The sequence below is a fragment of the Oncorhynchus mykiss genome, chromosome 11, assembly GCF_057628025.1.
Source record: "Oncorhynchus mykiss isolate SJ-2025 chromosome 11, ASM5762802v1, whole genome shotgun sequence".
Lineage (NCBI taxonomy): Eukaryota > Metazoa > Chordata > Actinopteri > Salmoniformes > Salmonidae > Oncorhynchus > Oncorhynchus mykiss.
The window spans coordinates 83,149,371-83,170,000 of record NC_143032.1 but is presented as its reverse complement, the minus strand read 5'-3'; the positions used below and the strand labels follow the sequence as shown (position 1 = coordinate 83,170,000).

The window sequence follows — 20,630 nt, the reverse complement described above, 5'->3', positions numbered from 1 at the left end:
ATTATCACATAGAACTAAACGTATAAGATCTGTGTTCACCTCTGACCTTATTTAAGGAATTTATTCCCCCCCCCCCCCCTCCCAATTTTTTTACATTTAAAAACAGCATTCATTTCCACATGGCTTTGTCCAACAAACCATGGCGGTGTTGAGCCCCTCTTCCATTGGCAGTTTGAAGTCCACCTAGGTTGGGCTGGCCTTGGGTGGGCTAGGTCAAATTGTGTTTCCACTGCCTCCAGAAATGAGAAATGATGTCATGTTGCTAGGTAGCCAATATGTGTCTGCAGCTGACGTAGCTAGCTAGCCTTTTAATGAGGAGCTGTCGTCAAGGCAAAAGGTGGCTATTTTGAAGAATCTCAAATATAAAATCTATTTTGATTTTGTTTAACACTTTGTTTTTGGTTACTACATGATTCCATCTGTGTTATTTCATAGTTTTGATGTCTTCACTATTATTCCACAGTGTAGAAAATAGTAAAAAAAAAATATATATTTTAATGTGATTGTATGTATATACCTGGATCTCACAGCTAGCTAGCTGCTATCCGTGTGACTATCGGCTTTCGTCGATTTCGGAGCTAACATCAATTGTTCCGGAGCTGAAGAGTTCCATCAATCACTCCTGGGCTGCAGTCACCTATCCGGACCCGTTTTGCTGCCTACGCGGAGCCCCACCGGGCCTTCACAGCTGGACTGCCGACGTTATCTACCCGAGGGAATTGTCCGGCTGGCTCCTCCGGCGCAACGTTGCCTGGGCGCCCATCTGCGGCCTGCTAGCCGTTGGCTATCTTATCGGCTGCTATCTGAATAGACAATCGGACAATTTTTATTTGATTTTTTATTTATTTATTTTTCTTCTTGGGCCTCTATAACTATATCTATTGTTTTTATTTTTGTTGTTGTTGTGTGATTTGGATTAATCCCCTCTACCACACGGAAACCCACTAATCTACTGACGGAACGCAAGAGTTGGCTAATAAGACCTCCATCCTATGCTAGCTTGCTACCGATTTAGCTGTCTAAATCGCCGTGACCCCCAACCAACCTCTCCACTCACTGGACCCTTTTGATCACTCGACTGAGCATGCCTTTCCTTAATGTCAATATGCCTTGTCCATTGCTGTTCTGGTTAGTGTTTATTGGCTTATTTCACTGTAGAGCCTCTAGTCCTGCTCATTATACCTTATCCAACCTATTAGTTCCACCACCCACACATGCAATGACATCTCCTGGTTTCAATGATGTTTCTAGAGACAATATCTCTCTCTTCATCACTCAATACCTAGGTTTACCTCCACTGTATTCACATCCTACCTTACCTTTGTCTGTACATTATACCTTGATGCTATTTTATCGCCCCCAGATACCTCCTTTTACTCTCTGTTCCAGACGTTCTAAACGACCAATTCTTATTGCTTTTAGCCGCACCCTTATTCTACTCCTACTCTGTTCCTCTGGTGATGTAGAGGTGAATCCAGGCCCTGCAGTGCCTAGCTCCACTCCTATTCCCCAGGCGCTCTCTTTTGACAACTTCTGTAACCGTAATAGCCTTGGTTTCATGCATGTTAACATTAGAAACCTCCTCCCTAAGTTTGTTCTATTCACTGCTTTAGCACACTCTGCCAACCCGGATGTTCTAGCTGTGTCTGAATCCTGGCTTAGGAAGACCACCAAAAATTCAGACATTTTAATTCCAAACTACAACATTTTCAGACAAGATAGAACTGCCAAAGGGGGCGGTGTTGCAATCTACTGCAAAGATAGTCTGCAGAGTTCTGTCCTACTATCCAGGTCTGTACCCAAACCATTTGAACTTCTACTTTTAAAAATCCACCTCTCTAAAAACAAGTCTCTCACCGTTGCCGCCTGCTATAGACCACCCTCTGCCCCCAGCTGTGCTCTGGACACCATATGTGAACTGATTGCCCCCCATCTATCTTCAGAGCTTGTGCTGCTAGGCGACCTTAACTGGAACATGCTTAACACCCCAGCCATCCTACAATCTAAACTTGATGCCCTCAACCTCACACAAATTATCAATGAACCTACCAGGTACCTCCCCAAAGCCTTAAACACGGGCACCCTCATAGATATCATCCTAACCAACTTGCCCTCTAAATACACCTCTGCTGTTTTCAACCAAGATCTCAGCGATCACTGCCTCATTGCCTGCATCCGTAATGGGTCAGCGGTCAAACGACCTCCACTCATCACTGTAAAACGCTCCCTGAAACACTTCAGCGAGCAGGCCTTTCTAATCGACCTGGCCGGGGTATCCTGGAACGATATTGATCTCATCCCGTCAGTAGAGGATGCCTGGATATTTTTTTAAAATGCCTTCCTAACCATCTTAAATAAACATGCCCCTTTCAAGAAATTTAGAACCAGGAACAGATATAGCCCTTGGTTCTCCCCAGACCTGACTGCCCTTAACCAACACAAAAACATCCTATGGCGTTCTGCATTAGCATCGAACAGCCCCCGTGATATGCAGCTGTTCAGGGAAGCTAGAAACCATTATACACAGGCAGTTAGAAAAGCCAAGGCTAGCTTTTTCAAGCAGAAATTTACTTCCTGCAACACTAACTCAAAGTTCTGGGACACTGTAAAGTCCATGGAGAATAAGAACACCTCCTCCCAGCTGCCCACTGCACTGAAGATAGGAAACACTGTCACCACTGATAAATCCACCATAATTGAGAATTTCAATAAGCATTTTTCTACGGCTGGCCATGCTTTCCACCTGGCTACTCCTACCCCGGTCAACAGCACTGCACCCCCCACAACAACTCGCCCAAGCCTTCCCCATTTCTCCTTCTCCCAAATCTGCTCAGCTGATGTTCTGAATGAGCTGCAAAATCTGGACCCCTACAAATCAGCCGGGCTAGACAATCTGGACCCTTTCTTTCTAAAATTATCTGCCAAAATTGTTGCCACCCCTATTACTAGCCTGTTCAACCTCTCTTTCGTGTCGTCTGAGATTCCCAAAGATTGGAAAGCAGCTGCGGTCATCCCCCTCTTCAAAGGGGGGGACACTCTTGACCCAAACTGCTACAGACCTATATCTATCCTACCATGCCTTTCTAAGGTCTTCGAAAGCCAAGTCAACAAACAGATTACCGACCATTTCGAATCTCACCATACCTTCTCTGCTATGCAATCTGGTTTCAGAGCTGGTCATGGGTGCACCTCAGCCACGCTCAAGGTCCTAAATGATATCTTAAACGCCATCGATAAGAAACATTACTGTGCAGCCGTATTCATTGATCTGGCCAAGGCTTTCGACTCTGTCAATCACCACATCCTCATCGGCAGACTCGACAGCCTTGGTTTCTCAAATGATTGCCTCGCCTGGTTCACCAACTACTTCTCTGATAGAGTTCAGTGTGTCAAATCGGAGGGTCTGCTGTCCGGACCTCTGGCAGTCTCTATGGGGGTGCCACAGGGTTCAATTCTTGGACCGACTCTCTTCTCTGTATACATCAATGAGGTCGCTCTTGCTGCTGGTGAGTCTCTGATCCACCTCTACGCAGACGACACCATTCTGTATACTTCCGGCCCTTCTTTGGACACTGTGTTAACAACCCTCCAGGCAAGCTTCAATGCCATACAACTCTCCTTCCGTGGCCTCCAATTGCTCTTAAATACAAGTAAAACTAAATGCATGCTCTTCAACCGATCGCTACCTGTACCTACCCGCCTGTCCAACATTACTACTCTGGACGGCTCTGACTTAGAACGTGGACAACTACAAATACTTAGGTGTCTGGTTAGACTGTAAACTCTCCTTCCAGACCCATATCAAACATCTCCAATCCAAAGTTAAATCTAGAATTGGCTTCCTATTTCGCAACAAAGCATCCTTCACTCATGCTGCCAAACATACCCTTGTAAAACTGACCATCCTACCAATCCTCGACTTTGGCGATGTCATTTACAAAATAGCCTCCAATACCCTACTCAACAAATTGGATGCAGTCTATCACAGTGCAATCCGTTTTGTCACCAAAGCCCCATATACTACCCACCATTGCGACCTGTACGCTCTCGTTGGCTGGCCCTCGCTTCATACTCGTCGCCAAACCCACTGGCTCCATGTCATCTACAAGACCCTGCTAGGTAAAGTCCCCCCTTATCTCAGCTCGCTGGTCACCATTGCATCTCCCACCTGTAGCACACGCTCCAGCAGGTATATCTCTCTAGTCACCCCCAAAACCAATTCTTTCTTTGGCCGCCTCTCCTTCCAGTTCTCTGCTGCCAATGACTGGAATGAACTACAAAAATCTCTGAAACTGGAAACACTTATCTCCCTCACTAGCTTTAAGCACCAACTGTCAGAGCAGCTCACAGATTACTGCACCTGTACATAGCCCACCTATAATTTAGCCCAAACAACTACCTCTTTCCCTACTGTATTTAATTAATTTATTTATATTTTGCTCCTTTGCACCCCATTATTTTTATTTCTACTTTGCACATTCTCCCATTGCAAATCTACCATTCCAGTGTTTTACTTGCTATATTGTATTTACTTTGCCACCATGGCCTTTTTGCCTTTACCTCCCTTATCTCACCTCATCTGCTCACATCGTATATAGACTTGTTTATACTGTATTATTGACTGTATGTTTGTTTTACTCCATGTGTAACTCTGTGTCGTTGTATGTGTCGAACTGCTTTGCTTTATCTTGGCCAGGTCGCAATTGTAAATTAGAACTTGTTCTCAACTTGCCTACCTGGTTAAATAAAGGTGAAATAAATTAATAAATAAATCCGGCAGAGCAGGGTTCGGTATCCGGCAGGGCAGAGCAGGGTTCGGTATCCGGCAGACCAGAGCAGGGTTCGGTATCCGGCAGAGCAGAGCAGGGTTCGGTATTCGGCAGAGCAGAGCAGGGTTCGGTATCCGGCAGAGCAGAGCAGGGTTCGGTATCCGGCAGAGCAGAGCAGGGTTCGGTATCCGGCAGAGCAGGGTTCGGTATCCGGCAGAGCAGAGCAGGGTTCGGTATCGAGCAGAGCAGGGTTCGGTATCCGGTAGAGCAGGGTTCGGTATCCGGCAGAGCAGGGTTCGGTATCCGGCAGGGCAGGGTTCGGTCCCGGCAGAGCAGGGTTCGGTCCCGGCAGAGCAGAGCAGGGTTCGGTATCCGGCAGAGCAGAGCAGGGTTCGGTATCCGGCAGAGCAGAGCAGGGTTCGGTATCCGGCAGAGCAGAGCAGGGTTCGGTATCCGGCAGAGCAGAGCAGGGTTCGGTATCCGGCAGAGCAGAGCAGGGTTCGGTATCCGGCAGAGCAGAGCAGGGTTCGGTCCCGGCAGGGCAGAGCAGAGCAGGGTTCGGTATCCGGGCAGAGAAGAGCAGGGTTCGGTATCCGGGCAGAGAAGAGCAGGGTTCGGTATCCGGGCAGAGAAGAGCAGGGTTCGGTATCCGGGCAGAGAAGAGCAGGGTTCGGTATCCGGCAGAGCAGGGTTCGGTATCCGGCAGAGCAGAGCAGGGTTCGGTATCCGGCAGAGCAGAGCAGGGTTCGGTATCCGGTAGAGCAGGGTTCGGTATCCGGCAGAGCAGGGTTCGGTATCCGGCAGGGCAGGGTTCGGTCCCGGCAGGGCAGGGTTCGGTCCCGGCAGGGCAGGGTTCGGTCCCGGCAGAGCAGAGCAGGGCTCGGTATACGGCAGAGCAGAGCAGGGCTCGGTATACGGCAGAGCAGAGCAGGGTTCGGTATCCGGCAGAGCAGAGCAGGGTTCGGTATCCGGCAGAGCAGAGCAGGGTTCGGTATCCGGCAGAGCAGAGCAGGGTTCGGTATCCGGCAGAGCAGAGCAGGGTTCGGTATCCGGCAGAGCAGAGCAGGGTTCGGTATCCGGCAGAGCAGAGCAGGGTTCGGTATCCGGCAGAGCAGAGCAGGGTTCGGTATCCGGCAGAGCAGAGCAGGGTTCGGTCCCGGCAGGGCAGAGCAGAGCAGGGTAGAGAAGAGCAGGGTTCGGTATCCGGGCAGAGAAGAGCAGGGTTCGGTATCCGGGCAGAGAAGAGCAGGGTTCGGTATCCGGGCAGAGAAGAGCAGGGTTCGGTATCCGGGCAGAGAAGAGCAGGGTTCGGTATCCGGGCAGAGAAGAGCAGGGTTCGGTATCCGGCAGAGCAGGGTTCGGTATCCGGCAGAGCAGGGTTCGGTATCCGGCAGAGCAGGGTTCGGTATCCGGCAGAGCAGGGTTCGGTATCCGGCAGAGCAGGGTTCGGTATCCGGCAGAGCAGAGCAGGGATTGGTATCCGGCAGAGCAGAGCAGGGTTCGGTATCCGGCAGAGCAGAGCAGGGTTCGGTATCCGGCAGAGCAGAGCAGGGTTCGGTATCCGGCAGAGCAGAGCAGGGTTCGGTATCCGGCAGAGCAGAGCAGGGTTCGGTATCCGGCAGAGCAGAGCAGGGTTCGGTATCCGGCAGAGCAGGGTTCGGTATCCGGCAGAGCAGAGCAGAGCAGGGTTCGGTATCCGGCAGAGCAGGGTTCGGTATCCGGCAGAGCAGAGCAGGGTTCGGTATCCGGTAGAGCAGGTTTCGGTCCCGGCAGAGCAGAGCAGGGTTCGGTATCCGGCAGAGCAGAGCAGGGTTCGGTCCCGGCAGAGCAGAGCAGGGTTCGGTCCCGGCAGAGCAGAGCAGGGTTCGGTCCCGGCAGAGCAGGGTTCGGTATCCGACAGAGCAGAGCAGGGTTCGGTATCCGGCAGAGCAGAGCAGGGTTCGGTATCCGGCAGAGCAGAGCAGGGTTCGGTATCCAGCAGAGCAGAGCAGGGTTCGGTATCTGGTAGAGCAGGGTTCGGTCCCGGCAGGGCAGAGCAGAGCAGGGTTCGGTATCCGGCAGAGCAGAGCAGGGTTCGGTCCCGGCAGAGCAGGGTTCGGTCCCGGCAGAGCAGAGCAGGGTTCGGTCCCAGCAGAGCAGAGCAGGGTTCGGTCCCGGCAGAGCAGAGCAGGGTTCGGTCCCGGTAGAGCAGAGCAGGGTTCGGTATCCGGCAGAGCAGAGCAGGGTTCGGTATCCGGCAGAGCAGAGCAGGGTTCGGTATCCGGCAGAGCAGAGCAGGGTTCGGTATCCGGCAGAGCAGAGCAGGGTTCGGTCCCGGCAGAGCAGGGTTCGGTCCCGGCAGAGCAGAGCAGGGTTCGGTCCCGGCAGAGCAGAGCAGGGTTCGGTCCCGGTAGAGCAGAGCAGGGTTCGGTACCCGGCAGAGCAGAGCAGGGTTCGGTATCCGGCAGAGCAGAGCAGGGTTCGGCAGAGCAGGTTTTTTTTTATTTTTTATTGTAGTATTTATTTAACCTTTCATTTAACAAGGCAAGTCAGCAGAGTAGAGTTCAGCACAGGAAAAATGATAATAGTCATTGACTAGTAACAATTAACAGGACACTACAGTAAGAAATGAACGAGGACAATAATGAAATAGTGACAAAGACACAGGAAGCAATGATAATGCTGTGTTTGGTCATTCCACTGGCTGGCCCTACGGTCTGGCAGGTGCTATATATTCTGCAACTAATATGGCACAAAGATACTGGATTTTCTGGTTTTGTTTTCAAAATGTTTTTGTTTTCAATTTTGTAAAATAAATTGCTGATAAGTCTATCGTTCTCTCAGTGTAGGAGAAAATACAGCCTCTCTCTTCCTGTCTCTCTCGCTCTCCCTCTTCTCTTGCTCGCTCTCACTTCTCTCTCCCTATTTCTCTCTGTTCTCTCCTTGTCTCGCTCTCCCTGTTCTCTCGCTCTCTCTCTCTCACTTCTCTCTCCCTCTTTCTCTCTGTTCTCGCCTTCGCTCTCTCTCTCACTTCTCTCTCCCTCTTTCTCTCTCTGTTCTCTCCTTCTCTCTCTCTCTCCCCGTCTCTCTGTTTTCTACTTCTCTCTCTCTCTCTCTTTCTCGTTTGTCTGTGTATCTGTATTAATCTGTTCCGCATTAGAGATTCTGTGGATCTGGGTTAAACCTCAGCAGTGGAGCAGAGATATTTCCAAGATGAGGGGGGGGCTTATTTTAGGGAATGTCAGCATGTTTTCCACGCTTCATGCACAAGTCTGTCTGTGGTATGTCTGGACAGAATACTGTAGAATAAAATAGATTTATTGTCCTCTGAGCAGGAAATTGTTTTTCATAAGCTTGTACATTTTACACCAACCTCAAACCAACATCAAACCTACGGCTCATCACTCAGACATAGGGATGGGCATTTTACATTTTTTTGACTGTTAGAGCAATTTTTTTCACAATTTTTTTCTTTCTGTTATATATATATATTCGTTTTTCAACCACTCCACTAATTTCTTGTTAACAAACTGTAGTTTTGGCAAGTCGGTTAGGACATCTACTTTGTGCATGACACAAGTAATTTTTCCAACAATTGTTTACAGACAGATTATTTCACTTATAATTCACTGTATCACAATTCCAGTGGGTCAGAAGTTTACATACACTAACTTGACTGTGCCTTTAAACAGCTTGGAAAATTCCAGAAAATTATTTCATGGCTTTAGAAGCTTCTGATAGTTTAATTGACATCATTCAAGTCAATTGGAGGTGTACCTGTGGATGTACAGTGCCTTGCGAAAGTATTCGGCCCCCTTGAACTTTGCGACCTTTTGCCACATTTCAGGCTTCAAACATAAAGATATAAAACTGTATTTTTTTGTGAAGAATCAACAACAAGTGGGACACAATCATGAAGTGGAACGACATTTATTGGATATTTCAAACTTTTTTAACAAATCAAAAACTGAAAAATTGGGCGTGCATATATAATATATGTACAGTGGGGCAAAAAAGTATTTAGTCAGCCACCAATTGTGCAAGTTCTCCCACTTAAAAAGATGAGAGAGGCCTGTAATTGTCATCATAGGTACACTTCAACTATGACAGACAAAATGAGAAAAAAAAATCCAGAAAATCACATTGTAGGATTTTAAATGTATTTATTTGCAAATTATAGTGTTTCTAGCACAAGGCCCGCACCATAATTTTTTTTGCATTTATCTATATCTATATAATCCTAATTGCTAAATTGCCCCATATGTACAGTGCATTCAGAAAGTATTCAGACCCCTTGACTTTGTCCACATTTTGTTTACGTTACAGCCTCTAAAGGATATGACATCCTCCCAACTAGCTAGCTAGTTAATGTTAGACTAATGTGTTTTTTTAGCTTGCTAAATAAATAGCTACGCTAGCCATGAGGTGTCAAACGCAAACGGTGCATAGGCGGTATTGAAAAAAAATCCAAAACGAAATCGTGGGCGGCCTCTTTGTTTTTCCAATTCTTTTTACAACTGCTACCCAAACTGGCCATTGTTTTTATTAGAGAAAAAAAATTGCCCTTTTTTATAATGTCCACTTATGTATATACTGTAGGATAGCATTTAACATATTAAAACAACAGATAAATCATATTTGTCCAGCCTTTGCTGCTATGCTCGCAGATGTGTATAATAATGCAAAAGTGTTTACCTCCAAATAACAACAATATAGGTTGTTTTGTAACCATTTTAATCTTTTTAAAACGTGTTTTTCCTTTTTTTTGCACTGCATGGTTTAGTTTTTTTCGAGGATATATTATCCGGGCTTTAAAAACCAAAGCCAGACTGCAACATTTTTAGTAGCCTAGCTAGGACTGTGGCACGTGTCTGTACACTTTCCTTCCGCTGCTCGCTTTTTTTATTTTTTTATTATTTTTTTAATTTGTATTATTAATTTCAAATCAATACATAAATCACATGAGGGAACACAAGCATACATAGATTACAAAACAATAGACAATCGAGCTAGGGGCGGGGCTGGGGGCGGGGCTGGGGGGTACAATATCACATTACGATTACACAAGGACCTTAAGGGACATGCATATACTTACAATTCTAACAGCTTTTTTGTTAGTAGAGCATTTAACCGTCTTAAAATACAGTTCAATTTCTTTTTGTAGGGTACGAAAATGTGGTTTTCTGTTTGTAAATTTACATTTGTGTATATGAAATTTGGTCCAAAAGAATAATGAAATGAATTACATAAAAATGATTCCACTTATTTCTATTGTATGTAAAGAATCCAAACAGAACATCAGCTGCGCGCTGTAAACCGGACACACGAACGTTTGCGTCAGTTGAATTCACCTACGCAAGCGCATCAGGCTGTAATTTCATAAAGTACATGACTCACTTGTGTGTCCCTTTTTATTTTTATTTTAGCCCGCGGGCTTTGTGTTTGGCCACGTTATGACTGCCCTTTGCTAGTGAGATTGTATTGACATTCCCAGCCTTAGTTTACAGTCATTTAAACCAAAACATTGCATCCGATTGGCTGGAGGCAGAAAACAGTGTACCAGACCAGCTGTGATTTACAACCTGATATAGCAATATTATTGTTGGACTACCAAGAAATGTATTGGTGAATTTATTAAATTAAATAATGCATTGAACTGCATCCTATTCTGCCGAACAATTCCTTACTATGTCATGGAACGTTGAGTCACACAGAACCCTTTTTTTTTCTCCAAACCTCTTGATAAAGTTGGGTTTTGAAGCATATCTTTTGTTTTTGTTTCATATCTGCAAAAGTAGTTTTAAACGCTGTCAGTTTTCTCTTTAAATGATAGATGTTGGCTTTTGTTGCACACGGCATTGAGAAGGGACCATTGCACTTCTATTGCAGAAACAGACATCTCCCATTTTCTTGTGGAGTCTGGAATGGAGTAGAATTAGCTTTATAATGAATGATGATGATCTGTGTCAGGTCTGAATAGAGTGGACTTGAATAGATGTATTTCCTAGGAGAACGTAACTATTTCCTGCAGGGTTGTTAAACTTTACACAAACGCCAAACCAATGTATAATCATTAGGGCGCAGCGGTCTAAGGCACTACTACAGACACCCTGGTTCGATTCCAGGCTGTATCACAACCGGCCGTGATTGGGAGGGTTTAGCTGGGGTAGGCCGTCATTGTAAATAAGAATTTGTTCTTTAAAACTAACTTGCCTAGTTAAATAAAGGTTACATTAAAAAAATATGTTTCTTACACATGGAGAAATGACCATTAGTCCTCTATTGCAAAAACAGACATTTCCTGTTTCCTGTGAGGTCTATGTGAGAGAGCAGACAACAGAGTGCAACGTCAGTGTATTTACTTTCTCTTGATGATTGGCCAATGAAAGGTCTTCCTGTCAGGGACAGACCAATCCCAGCTCTTTTATTTTGACAGAGGCAATTACTCATGGTGACTGAGTTCACTAAATGACACCAAATCCCGGGGCAGAATCATGCAGGAAGGTTGGCTGCATGCCTGAAAGGTGAGGATAGTTTCACTCCCTCCCCCTGAAAGACCAACAACATGTTTATCTTTAATGATTTAGAACAGACCTGTGTAGGGTTGCGAATATTCAAAAACGTTCCCAAATTCCCATAATTCTCTGTTTTTATCAGAAATCCTAGTCTAACTAGTCCTACATGTTGAACACATCCTACAAAAGACAACATCGGACCCTTGTTGCATTTGCTTGTTTCACACCAGAGTCAGACCCCAGGTAATATGAGGAGAGTAGGGTTAGGGAGAGGAGGGAGATAGGGTTAGGATGAGAGAGAGTAGGGTTAGGATGAGAGAGAGTAGGGTTAGGATGAGAGAGAGTAGGGTTAGGATGAGAGAGAGTAGGGTTAGGATGAGAGAGAGTAGGGTTAGGATGAGAGAGAGTAGGGTTAGGATGAGAGAGAGTAGGGTTAGGAAGAGAGAGAGAGAGTAGGGTTAGGAAGAGAGAGAGAGAGTAGGGTTAGGAAGAGAGAGAGAGAGTAGGGTTAGGAAGAGAGAGAGAGAGTAGGGTTAGGAAGAGAGAGAGAGAGTAGGGTTAGGAAGAGAGAGAGAGAGTAGGGTTAGGAAGAGAGAGAGAGAGTAGGGTTAGGATGAGAGAGAGAGAGTAGGGTTAGGAAGAGAGAGAGAGAGTAGGGTTAGGAAGAGAGAGAGAGAGTAGGGTTAGGAAGAGAGAGAGAGTAGGGTTAGGAAGAGAGAGAGAGAGTAGGGTTAGGAAGAGAGAGAGAGAGTAGGGTTAGGAAGAGAGAGAGAGAGTAGGGTTAGGAAGAGGGAGAGAGAGTAGGGTTAGGAAGAGGGAGAGAGAGTAGGGTTAGGAAGAGAGAGAGCGAGAGAGTAGGGTTAGGAAGAGAGAGTAGGGTTAGGAAGAGAGAATAGGGGGAGAGAGTAGGGTTAGGGGGAGAGAGAGTAGGGTTAGGGGGAGAGAGAGAGTAGGGCGTGAGAGAGGGGGATTAGAGAGAGAGTAAGGTTAGGGGGAGGGAGAGAGAGAGTAGGGTTAGAGAGAGAGTAGGGTCAGAGAGAGAGTAGGGTCAGAGAGAGAAGGGTTAGAGAGAGTAGGGTTAGAGAGAGAGTAGGGTTAGAGAGAGAGTAGGGTTAGAGAGAGAGAGTAGGGTTAGAGAGAGAGAGTAGGGTTAGAGAGAGAGAGTAGGGTTAGAGAGAGAGAGTAGGGTTAGAGAGAGAGAGTCGGGTTAGAGAGAGAGGGATTAGAGAGAGTAGGGTTAGAGAGAGAGGGATTAGAGAGAGAGTAGGGTTAGAGAGAGAGTGGGTTAGGGGGAGAGAGAGAGAGTAGGGTGAGGGAGGGAGGGAGAGAGAGAGTAGGGTTAGAGAGAGGGATTAGAGAGAGAGTAGGGTTAGAGAGAGTAGGGTTAGAGAGAGAGTGGGATTAGAGAGAGGGATTAGAGAGAGGGATTAGAGAGAGAGGGATTAGAGAGAGAGTAGGGTTAGAGAGAGAGTAGGGTTAGAGAGAGGGATTAGAGAGAGAGTAGGGTTAGAGAGAGAGTGGGATTAGAGAGAGGGATTAGAGAGAGGGATTAGAGAGAGAGGGATTAGAGAGAGAGTAGGGTTAGAGAGAGAGTAGGGTTAGAGAGAGAGTGGGATTAGAGAGAGGGATTAGAGAGAGGGATTAGAGAGAGAGGGATTAGAGAGAGAGTAGGGTTAGAGAGAGAGTAGGATTAGAGAGAGGGATTAGAGAGAGAGTAGGGTTAGAGAGAGAGTAGGATTAGAGAGAGGGATTAGAGAGAGAGTAGGGTTAGAGAGAGTGGGATTAGAGAGAGGGATTAGAGAGAGGGATTAGAGAGAGAGGGATTAGAGAGAGAGTAGGGTTAGAGAGAGAGTAGGATTAGAGAGAGGGATTAGAGAGAGAGTAGGGTTAGAGAGAGAGTAGGATTAGAGAGAGGGATTAGAGAGAGAGTAGGGTTAGAGAGAGAGTAGGATTAGAGAGAGGGATTAGAGAGAGAGTAGGGTTAGAGAGAGAGTAGGATTAGAGAGAGGGATTAGAGAGAGAGTAGGGTTAGAGAGAGAGTAGGATTAGAGAGAGGGATTAGAGAGAGAGTAGGGTTAGAGAGAGTAGGGTTAGAGAGAGAGTGGGATTAGAGAGAGGGATTAGAGAGAGGGATTAGAGAGAGAGGGATTAGAGAGAGAGTAGGGTTAGAGAGAGAGTAGGGTTAGAGAGAGAGTAGGATTAGAGAGAGGGATTAGAGAGAGGGATTAGAGAGAGGGATTAGAGAGAGAGTAGGGTTAGAGAGAGAGTGGGTTAGGGGGAGAGAGAGAGAGTAGGGTGAGGGAGGGAGGGAGAGAGTGGGATTAGAGAGAGGGATTAGAGAGAGGGATTAGAGAGAGAGGGATTAGAGAGAGAGTAGGGTTAGAGAGAGAGTGGGTTAGGGGGAGAGAGAGAGAGTAGGGTGAGGGAGGGAGAGAGAGAGTAGGGTTAGAGAGAGAGGGATTAGAGAGAGAGTAGGGTTAGAGAGAGAGTGGGTTAGGGGGAGAGGGGTTAGAGAGAGAGTGGGTTAGGGGGAGAGAGAGAGAGTAGGGTGAGGGAGGGAGAGAGAGAGTAGGGTGAGGGAGGGAGAGAGAGAGTAGGGTTAGAGAGAGAGGGATTAGAGAGAGAGTAGGGTTAGAGAGGGATTAGAGAGAGAGAGGGGTTAGAGAGAGAGTGGGTTAGGGGGAGAGAGAGAGAGTAGGGTGAGGGAGGGAGAGAGAGAGTAGGGTTAGAGAGAGAGGGATTAGAGAGAGTAGGGTTAGAGAGAGAGTGGGTTAGGGGGAGAGGGATTAGAGAGAGTAGGGTTAGAGAGAGAGTAGGGTTAGAGAGAGTGGGTTAGGGGGAGAGAGAGAGTAGGGTTATGGGGAGAGAGTAGGGTTAGGGAGCGAGTAGGGTGAGGGGGAGAGAGTAGGGTTAGGGAGCGAGTAGGGTGAGGGGGAGAGAGTAGGGTTAGGGAGCGAGTAGGGTGAGGGGGAGAGAGAGAGAGTAGGGTTAGGGGGAGAGAGAGAGAGTAGGGTTAGGGGGAGAGAGAGCGAGTAGGGTGAGGGGAGGGAGAGTTGGGTTAGGGAGCGAGGGAGAGGGTGGTTAGGGAGAGGGAGTTTCTGATTCTGTGCTAATTATTTGTGCACGCTTCAGTCAAGCAGAAACTAAGTGGGATGCAGCTGTCTGGTCAGCTGGGTCACACATTGTTTAGGCATACAACTTGGCAACGAAAGGGGTGAAGTAGTGTGATGGTGAGAACCAAAACCTGTGCCTCCTTTCTAAAAGGGAGGTTCAGTAAGGTCTTGTTTAGCCTGCCATATTTGTTGAATATAACTTAATATTCACAATATTGTTTGTTTAGGTTAATGAAGTAGCATTGCTTTTGCATGTACATTAAGAGTATCCTAAATTGACAAAAAGACAAACAAATGAATTCCCCTTCCCTTTTTCTGTTGGCTTCTGTCAGTGCCCCGGGAACTCTGTCAGTGCCCCGGAACTCTGTCAGTGCCCCGGAACTCTGTCAGTGCCCCGGAACTCTGTCAGTGCCCCGGAAACTCTGTCAGTGCCCCGGAACTCTGTCAGTGCCCCGGAAACTCTGTCAGTGCCCCGGAACTCTGTCAGTGCCCCTGGAACTCTGTCAGTGCCCCTGGAACTCTGTCAGTGCCCCGGAACTCTGTCAGTGCCCGGGAACTCTGTCAGTGCCCCGGAACTCTGTCAGTGCCCCGGAACTCTGTCAGTGCCCCGGAACTCTGTCAGTGCCCCGGAACTCTGTCAGTGCCCCGGAACTCTGTCAGTGCCCCGGAAACTCTGTCAGTGCCCCTGGAACTCTGTCAGTGCCCCGGGAACTCTGTCAGTGCCCCTGGAACTCTGTCAGTGCCCCTGGAACTCTGTCAGTGCCCCTGGAACTCTGTCAGTGCCCCTGGAACTCTGTCAGTGCCCCGGGAACTCTGTCAGTGCCCCTGGAACTCTGTCAGTGCCCCTGGAACTCTGTCAGTGCCCCGGAACTCTGTCAGTGCCCGGGAACTCTGTCAGTGCCCCGGAACTCTGTCAGTGCCCCGGAAACTCTGTCAGTGCCCCGGAACTCTGTCAGTGCCCCGGAACTCTGTCAGTGCCCCGGAACTCTGTCAGTGCCCCGGAAACTCTGTCAGTGCCCCTGGAACTCTGTCAGTGCCCCGGAACTCTGTCAGTGCCCCGGGAACTCTGTCAGTGCCCCGGAACTCTGTCAGTGCCCCTGGAACTCTGTCAGTGCCCCGGAACTCTGTCAGTGCCCCGGAACTCTGTCAGTGCCCCGGAACTCTGTCAGTGCCCCTGGAACTCTGTCAGTGCCCCGGAACTCTGTCAGTGCCCCTGGAACTCTGTCAGTGCCCCGGGAACTCTGTCAGTGCCCCGGGAACTCTGTCAGTGCCCCGGGAACTCTGTCAGTGCCCCGGGAACTCTGTCAGTGCCCCGGGAACTCTGTCAGTGCCCCGGAAACTCTGTCAGTGCCCCAGAACTCTATCATTGCCCTGGACTGTATTCATTGTTTGAAAAGCCATGCTGCGTTGTAATGCTTTAAATCCCCTCCATGGCTATAGACCAGGCCTGTGCGGTAATACATGAGTATTTTTAGCTTTTACTTCCCCCTTTCAGACCCATTATCATAGCCAATAATAATGCCCACAGACTCGGGCCTAGTCAGATCTCAGGCCGATGGGAACCGGTTGTTCATGCCAGGAAGACTATTTTGGGGTTGAGCCCTCGGTGTCATCGAGCCCGTTGGAGATCTATAATGATCTGTTATGAGAGGTTTTAATGGAAGTCTCTTTATGTGTTAGGCTATGTAATATAATGTTATGTCTGTGTAATGGTAAAGTAATGTTGTTGTGATGTTGACTTTAGAACCCAGCCCCTCTTCCTCTAAAGGGAGAGTTCACCCAAATTACAAAATGACACGTTGGATTCTTTACCCTGTCAGCCGGACAAGTTATGACGGCAGTCCATGCTGTGGTTTTGTTTCCCTGGTACTGTTTCCACATGCTAATGGTTTTGTTTCCCTGGTACTGTTTCCACATGCTAATGGGTTTGTTTCCCTGGACTGTTTCCACATGCTAATGGTTTTGTTTCCCTGGACTGTTTCCACATGCTAATGGTTTTGTTTCCCTGGACTGTTTCCACATGCTAATGGTTTTGTTTCCCTGGTACTGTTTCCACATGCTAATGGTTTTGTTTCCCTGGACTGTTTCCACATGCTAATGGTTTTGTTTCCCTGGGACTGTTTCCACATGCTAATGGTTTTGTTTCCCTGGACTGTTTCCACATGCTAATGGTTTTGTTTCCCTGGACTGTTTCCACATGCTAATGGTTTTGTTTCCCTGGACTGTTTCCACATGCTAATGGTTTTGTTTCCCTGGTACTGTTTCCACATGCTAATGGTTTTGTTTCCCTGGACTGTTTCCACATGCTAATGGTTTTGTTTCCCTGGACTGTTTCCACATGCTAATGGTTTTGTTTCACTGGACTGTTTCCACATGCTAATGGTTTTGTTTCCCTGGACTGTTTCCACATGCTAATGGTTTTGTTTCCCTGGACTGTTTCCACAGGCTAATGGTTTTGTTTCCCTGGACTGTTTCCACATGCTAATGGTTTTGTTTCCCTGTCACTGTTTCCACATGCTAAGGTTTTAGCATTTGTAGCACACTTATCATTTAAGTTATGAGACCAATATTAGCGGTTTTTATTTTTTTTCACATCATGTCCAAATTAACGGAAAATATCTCAAATTCATTGTGAAGCTCAACACAGTTGCTTATAGGCGTTTTGAACATGTGTGGAAAAAGTCTGATATTTGTGCCACAAAATGCTAAAATGTTAGCATGTTGGCACAGTGTTAGGGAAACTAAACCAAAGCATGTATTTCTGTCACACCTTGTCCAAAGACAACGTAAAGGGTGAGGAAACCATTGTCATGTTGTAATTTGGGTTAACTATGCCTTTTTAATGAAGTCGATAAAAATGGCAACTCAGACTATTTTCCCCACGCTATGCACATATGTGAACTTGCTGTCAATTGAGACTTAACCCTCTATTCTGTTGTTTCCTCTCCTCTCTCTCCTGGACCACTGACCCTCTCCTCTCTCTCCTGGAGTTCTGATCCTCTCCTCTCTCTCCTGGACCACTGACCCTCTCCTCTCTCTCCTGGACCACTGACCCTCTCCTCTCTCTCCTGGAGTTCTGATCCTCTCCTCTCTCTCCTGGACCACTGACCCTCTCCTCTCTCTCATGGACCACTGACCCTCTCCTCTCTCTCCTGGACCACTGACCCTCTCCTCTCTCTCCTGGACCACTGACCCTCTCCTCTCTCTCCTGGACCACTGACCCTCTCCTCTCTCTCCTGGACCACTGACCCTCTCCTCTCTCTCCTGGTCCACTGACCCTCTCCTCTCTCTCCTGGTCCACTGACCCTCTCCTCTCTCTCCTGGACCACTGACCCTCTCCTCTCTCTCCTGGACCACTGACCCTCTCCTCTCTCTCCATGACCACTGACCCTCTCCTCTCTCTCCTGGAGGACTGACCCTCTCCGCTCTCTCCTGGACCACTGACCCTCTCCTCTCTCTCCTGGACCACTGACCCTCTCCTCTCTCTCCTGGACCACTGACCCTCTCCTCTCTCTCCTGGACCACTGACCCTCTCCTGGAGTACTGACCCTCTCCTCTCTCCTCTCTCTCCAGGAGCACTTACCAAGGTGAAGGAGTCCCAGAAGCACGTTGAGGAAGGCAAGATGGACGCTCCCCAGGCGGACGGCGTCAACGAGCGCTGTAACATCATCTCCTTCGCCACGCTGGCAGAGATCCAGCACTTCCATCAGGTCCGGGTGAGGGACTTCAAGGCCCAGATGCAGCAGTATCTAACCGAGCAGATTGGCTTCTTCCAGAAGATCACCGGAAAGCTGGAGGAGGCCCTACAGAAGTATGACAATGCTTAGAGTAGAGGGGGGAGACTAATAGACACCCCTGATTGGTCTAAATCCGATTGACCACGTTCTGATTGGTCGAGATCTCATATCCGACCCCCCCCTTCCCCGATTGGTCCAGAAATGACCCTTGACCTCCCTCAGTCGGCCAATCATTGAAGCCCCAGGTGGACATTACCTTCAACTGCCAAACAGCAATACAATCCACTGTGAGAAGACACAGACAACACTGACCGACCTGGATAGTCCCCTGAAGGCTGGATGTTGATTCCATGTATGGTGGCTACTGTTTTGAAGGGGCTTGAGTTGACGTCTGGCTTTGTTTAAATGGGTTTTAATGCAGTGTTGTTTTTCCTGGATCAAAATGGGGCTTGGGTGGTGGGCGTGGCAGGGGCGTGGCCATGGGCGTGACAAAATGTATCTGTTTTAAAGCTTATATCCTATAATTCTACACATTTTGCCATGTGGTTTATGCTGTCTGAGTGGCTCAAACATTCTAATGAAATGAATGGGGGCCCCATGCCATGACAATTATTCCTGAATGCATCATTTTTTTTATTTTAGATTCTCCCTGGCTCTTCCTGGCTTTTGTAATGGTGATTGTTACTTTTTACAGAGGCTGTTATTTAAGAAATATATATATATATATATTAGTTTTTCTACATACTTTATATCTTGTTTTAGTCGTTTTTAAGTTTACACTGAAAAATGTTTTTCCATATTTTTATTTTATTTTACTGTTTGGCCATAGACGGTCCGAAAACAACACTGAGGCAGCGCACAGCCCAATGCTTTTCTATGTAGAGAAAACACTGAGGCAGCGGACAGCCCAATGCTTTTCTATGTAGAGAAAACACTGAGGCAGCGGACAGCCCAATGCTTTCCTATGTAGAGAAAACACTGAGGCAGCAGACAGCCCAATGCTTTCCTATGTAGAGAAAACACTGAGGCAGCAGACAGCCCAATGCTTTCCTATGTAGAGAAAACACTGAGGCAGCGGACAGCCCAATGCTTTTCTATGTAGAGAAAACACTGAGGCAGCAGACAGCCCAATGCTTTTCTATGTAGAGAAAACACTGAGGCAGCGGACAGCCCAATGCTTTCCTATGTAGAGAAAACACTGAGGCAGCGCACAGCCCAATGCTTTTCTATGTAGAGAAAACACTGAGGCAGCGCACAGCCCAATGCTTTTCTATGTAGAGAAAACACTGAGGCAGCGGACAGCCCAATGCTTTTCTATGTAGAGAAAACACTGAGGCAGCGCACAGCCCAATGCTTTTCTATGTAGAGAAAACACTGAGGCAGCGGACAGCCCAATGCTTTTCTATGTAGAGAAAACACTGAGGCAGCGGACAGCCCAATGCTTTTCTATGTAGAGAAAACACTGAGGCAGCGGACAGCCCAATGCTTTTCTATGTAGAGAAAACACTGAGGCAGCGGACAGCCCAATGCTTTTCTATGTAGAGAAAACACTGAGGCAGCGGACAGCCCAATGCTTTTCTATGTAGAGAAAACACTGAGGCAGCAGACAGCCCAATGCTTTTCTATGTAGAGAAAACACTGAGGCAGCGGACAGCCCAATGCTTTCCTATGTAGAGAAAACACTGAGGCAGCGGACAGCCCAATGCTTTTCTATGTAGAGAAAACACTGAGGCAGCGGACAGCCCAATGCTTTTCTATGTAGAGAAAACACTGAGGCAGCAGACAGCCCAATGCTTTCCTATGTAGAGAAAACACTGAGGCAGCGCACAGCCCAATGCTTTTCTATGTAGAGAAAACACTGAGGCAGCAGACAGCCCAATGCTTTCCTATGTAGAGAAAACACTGAGGCAGCGCACAGCCCAATGCTTTTCTATGTAGAGAAAACACTGAGGCAGCAGACAGCCCAATGCTTTTCTATGTAGAGAAAACACTGAGGCAGCGGACAGCCCAATGCTTTTCTATGTAGAGAAAACACTGAGGCAGCGGACAGCCCAATGCTTTTCTATGTAGAGAAAACACTGAGGCAGCAGACAGCCCAATGCTTTTCTATGTAGAGAAAACACTGAGGCGGTTTAGGAGGGGAGCCACTCAGACGTGAGACTACAGAAGCAGAAGGTCGTTAAAGCTTCTGTTTTAGTTTTTGATCGACGACGAGGCAAACCTGGGTTGGTTGTAAGTGTTGATTTAGCGAGGGCTATCCTCGTCGCGATTTGGTTTGGTAGGTGTCGTAGTCCAGCGAGTGGGTGGATATGCTTATTATCTTAATTATTGATGAATTATTATCTTAATTATTGATGAATTATTATCTTAATCGTGACTTAAGACAGAGGGGGACGATCAAAATACCCTCTCCTGTAAACGTGTTATCCCCTACTGCTGCTTGTAGCTACACGGGGAGGTATCTTAACCTTGTAGATCACACTATGTCCACTAAACCTGTTTTAAACAACGTGACTG

General features: G+C 47.5%; 1 protein-coding gene across 1 annotated transcript in view; it reads left to right on the top strand.

The window, feature by feature from the left end:
* snx18a (sorting nexin 18a) overlaps positions 1 to 19,803 on the top strand; it is a 24,776-nt gene extending 4,973 nt beyond the window's left edge. The window contains exon 3 of the mRNA XM_090191260.1: positions 17,950 to 19,803. Within this exon, the coding sequence (XP_090047386.1) occupies positions 17,950 to 18,203 (254 nt within the window). The 3' untranslated portion in view covers positions 18,204 to 19,803. The remainder of the gene's footprint in view (positions 1 to 17,949) is intronic.
* Positions 19,804 to 20,630: the final 827 nt, after the last annotated feature.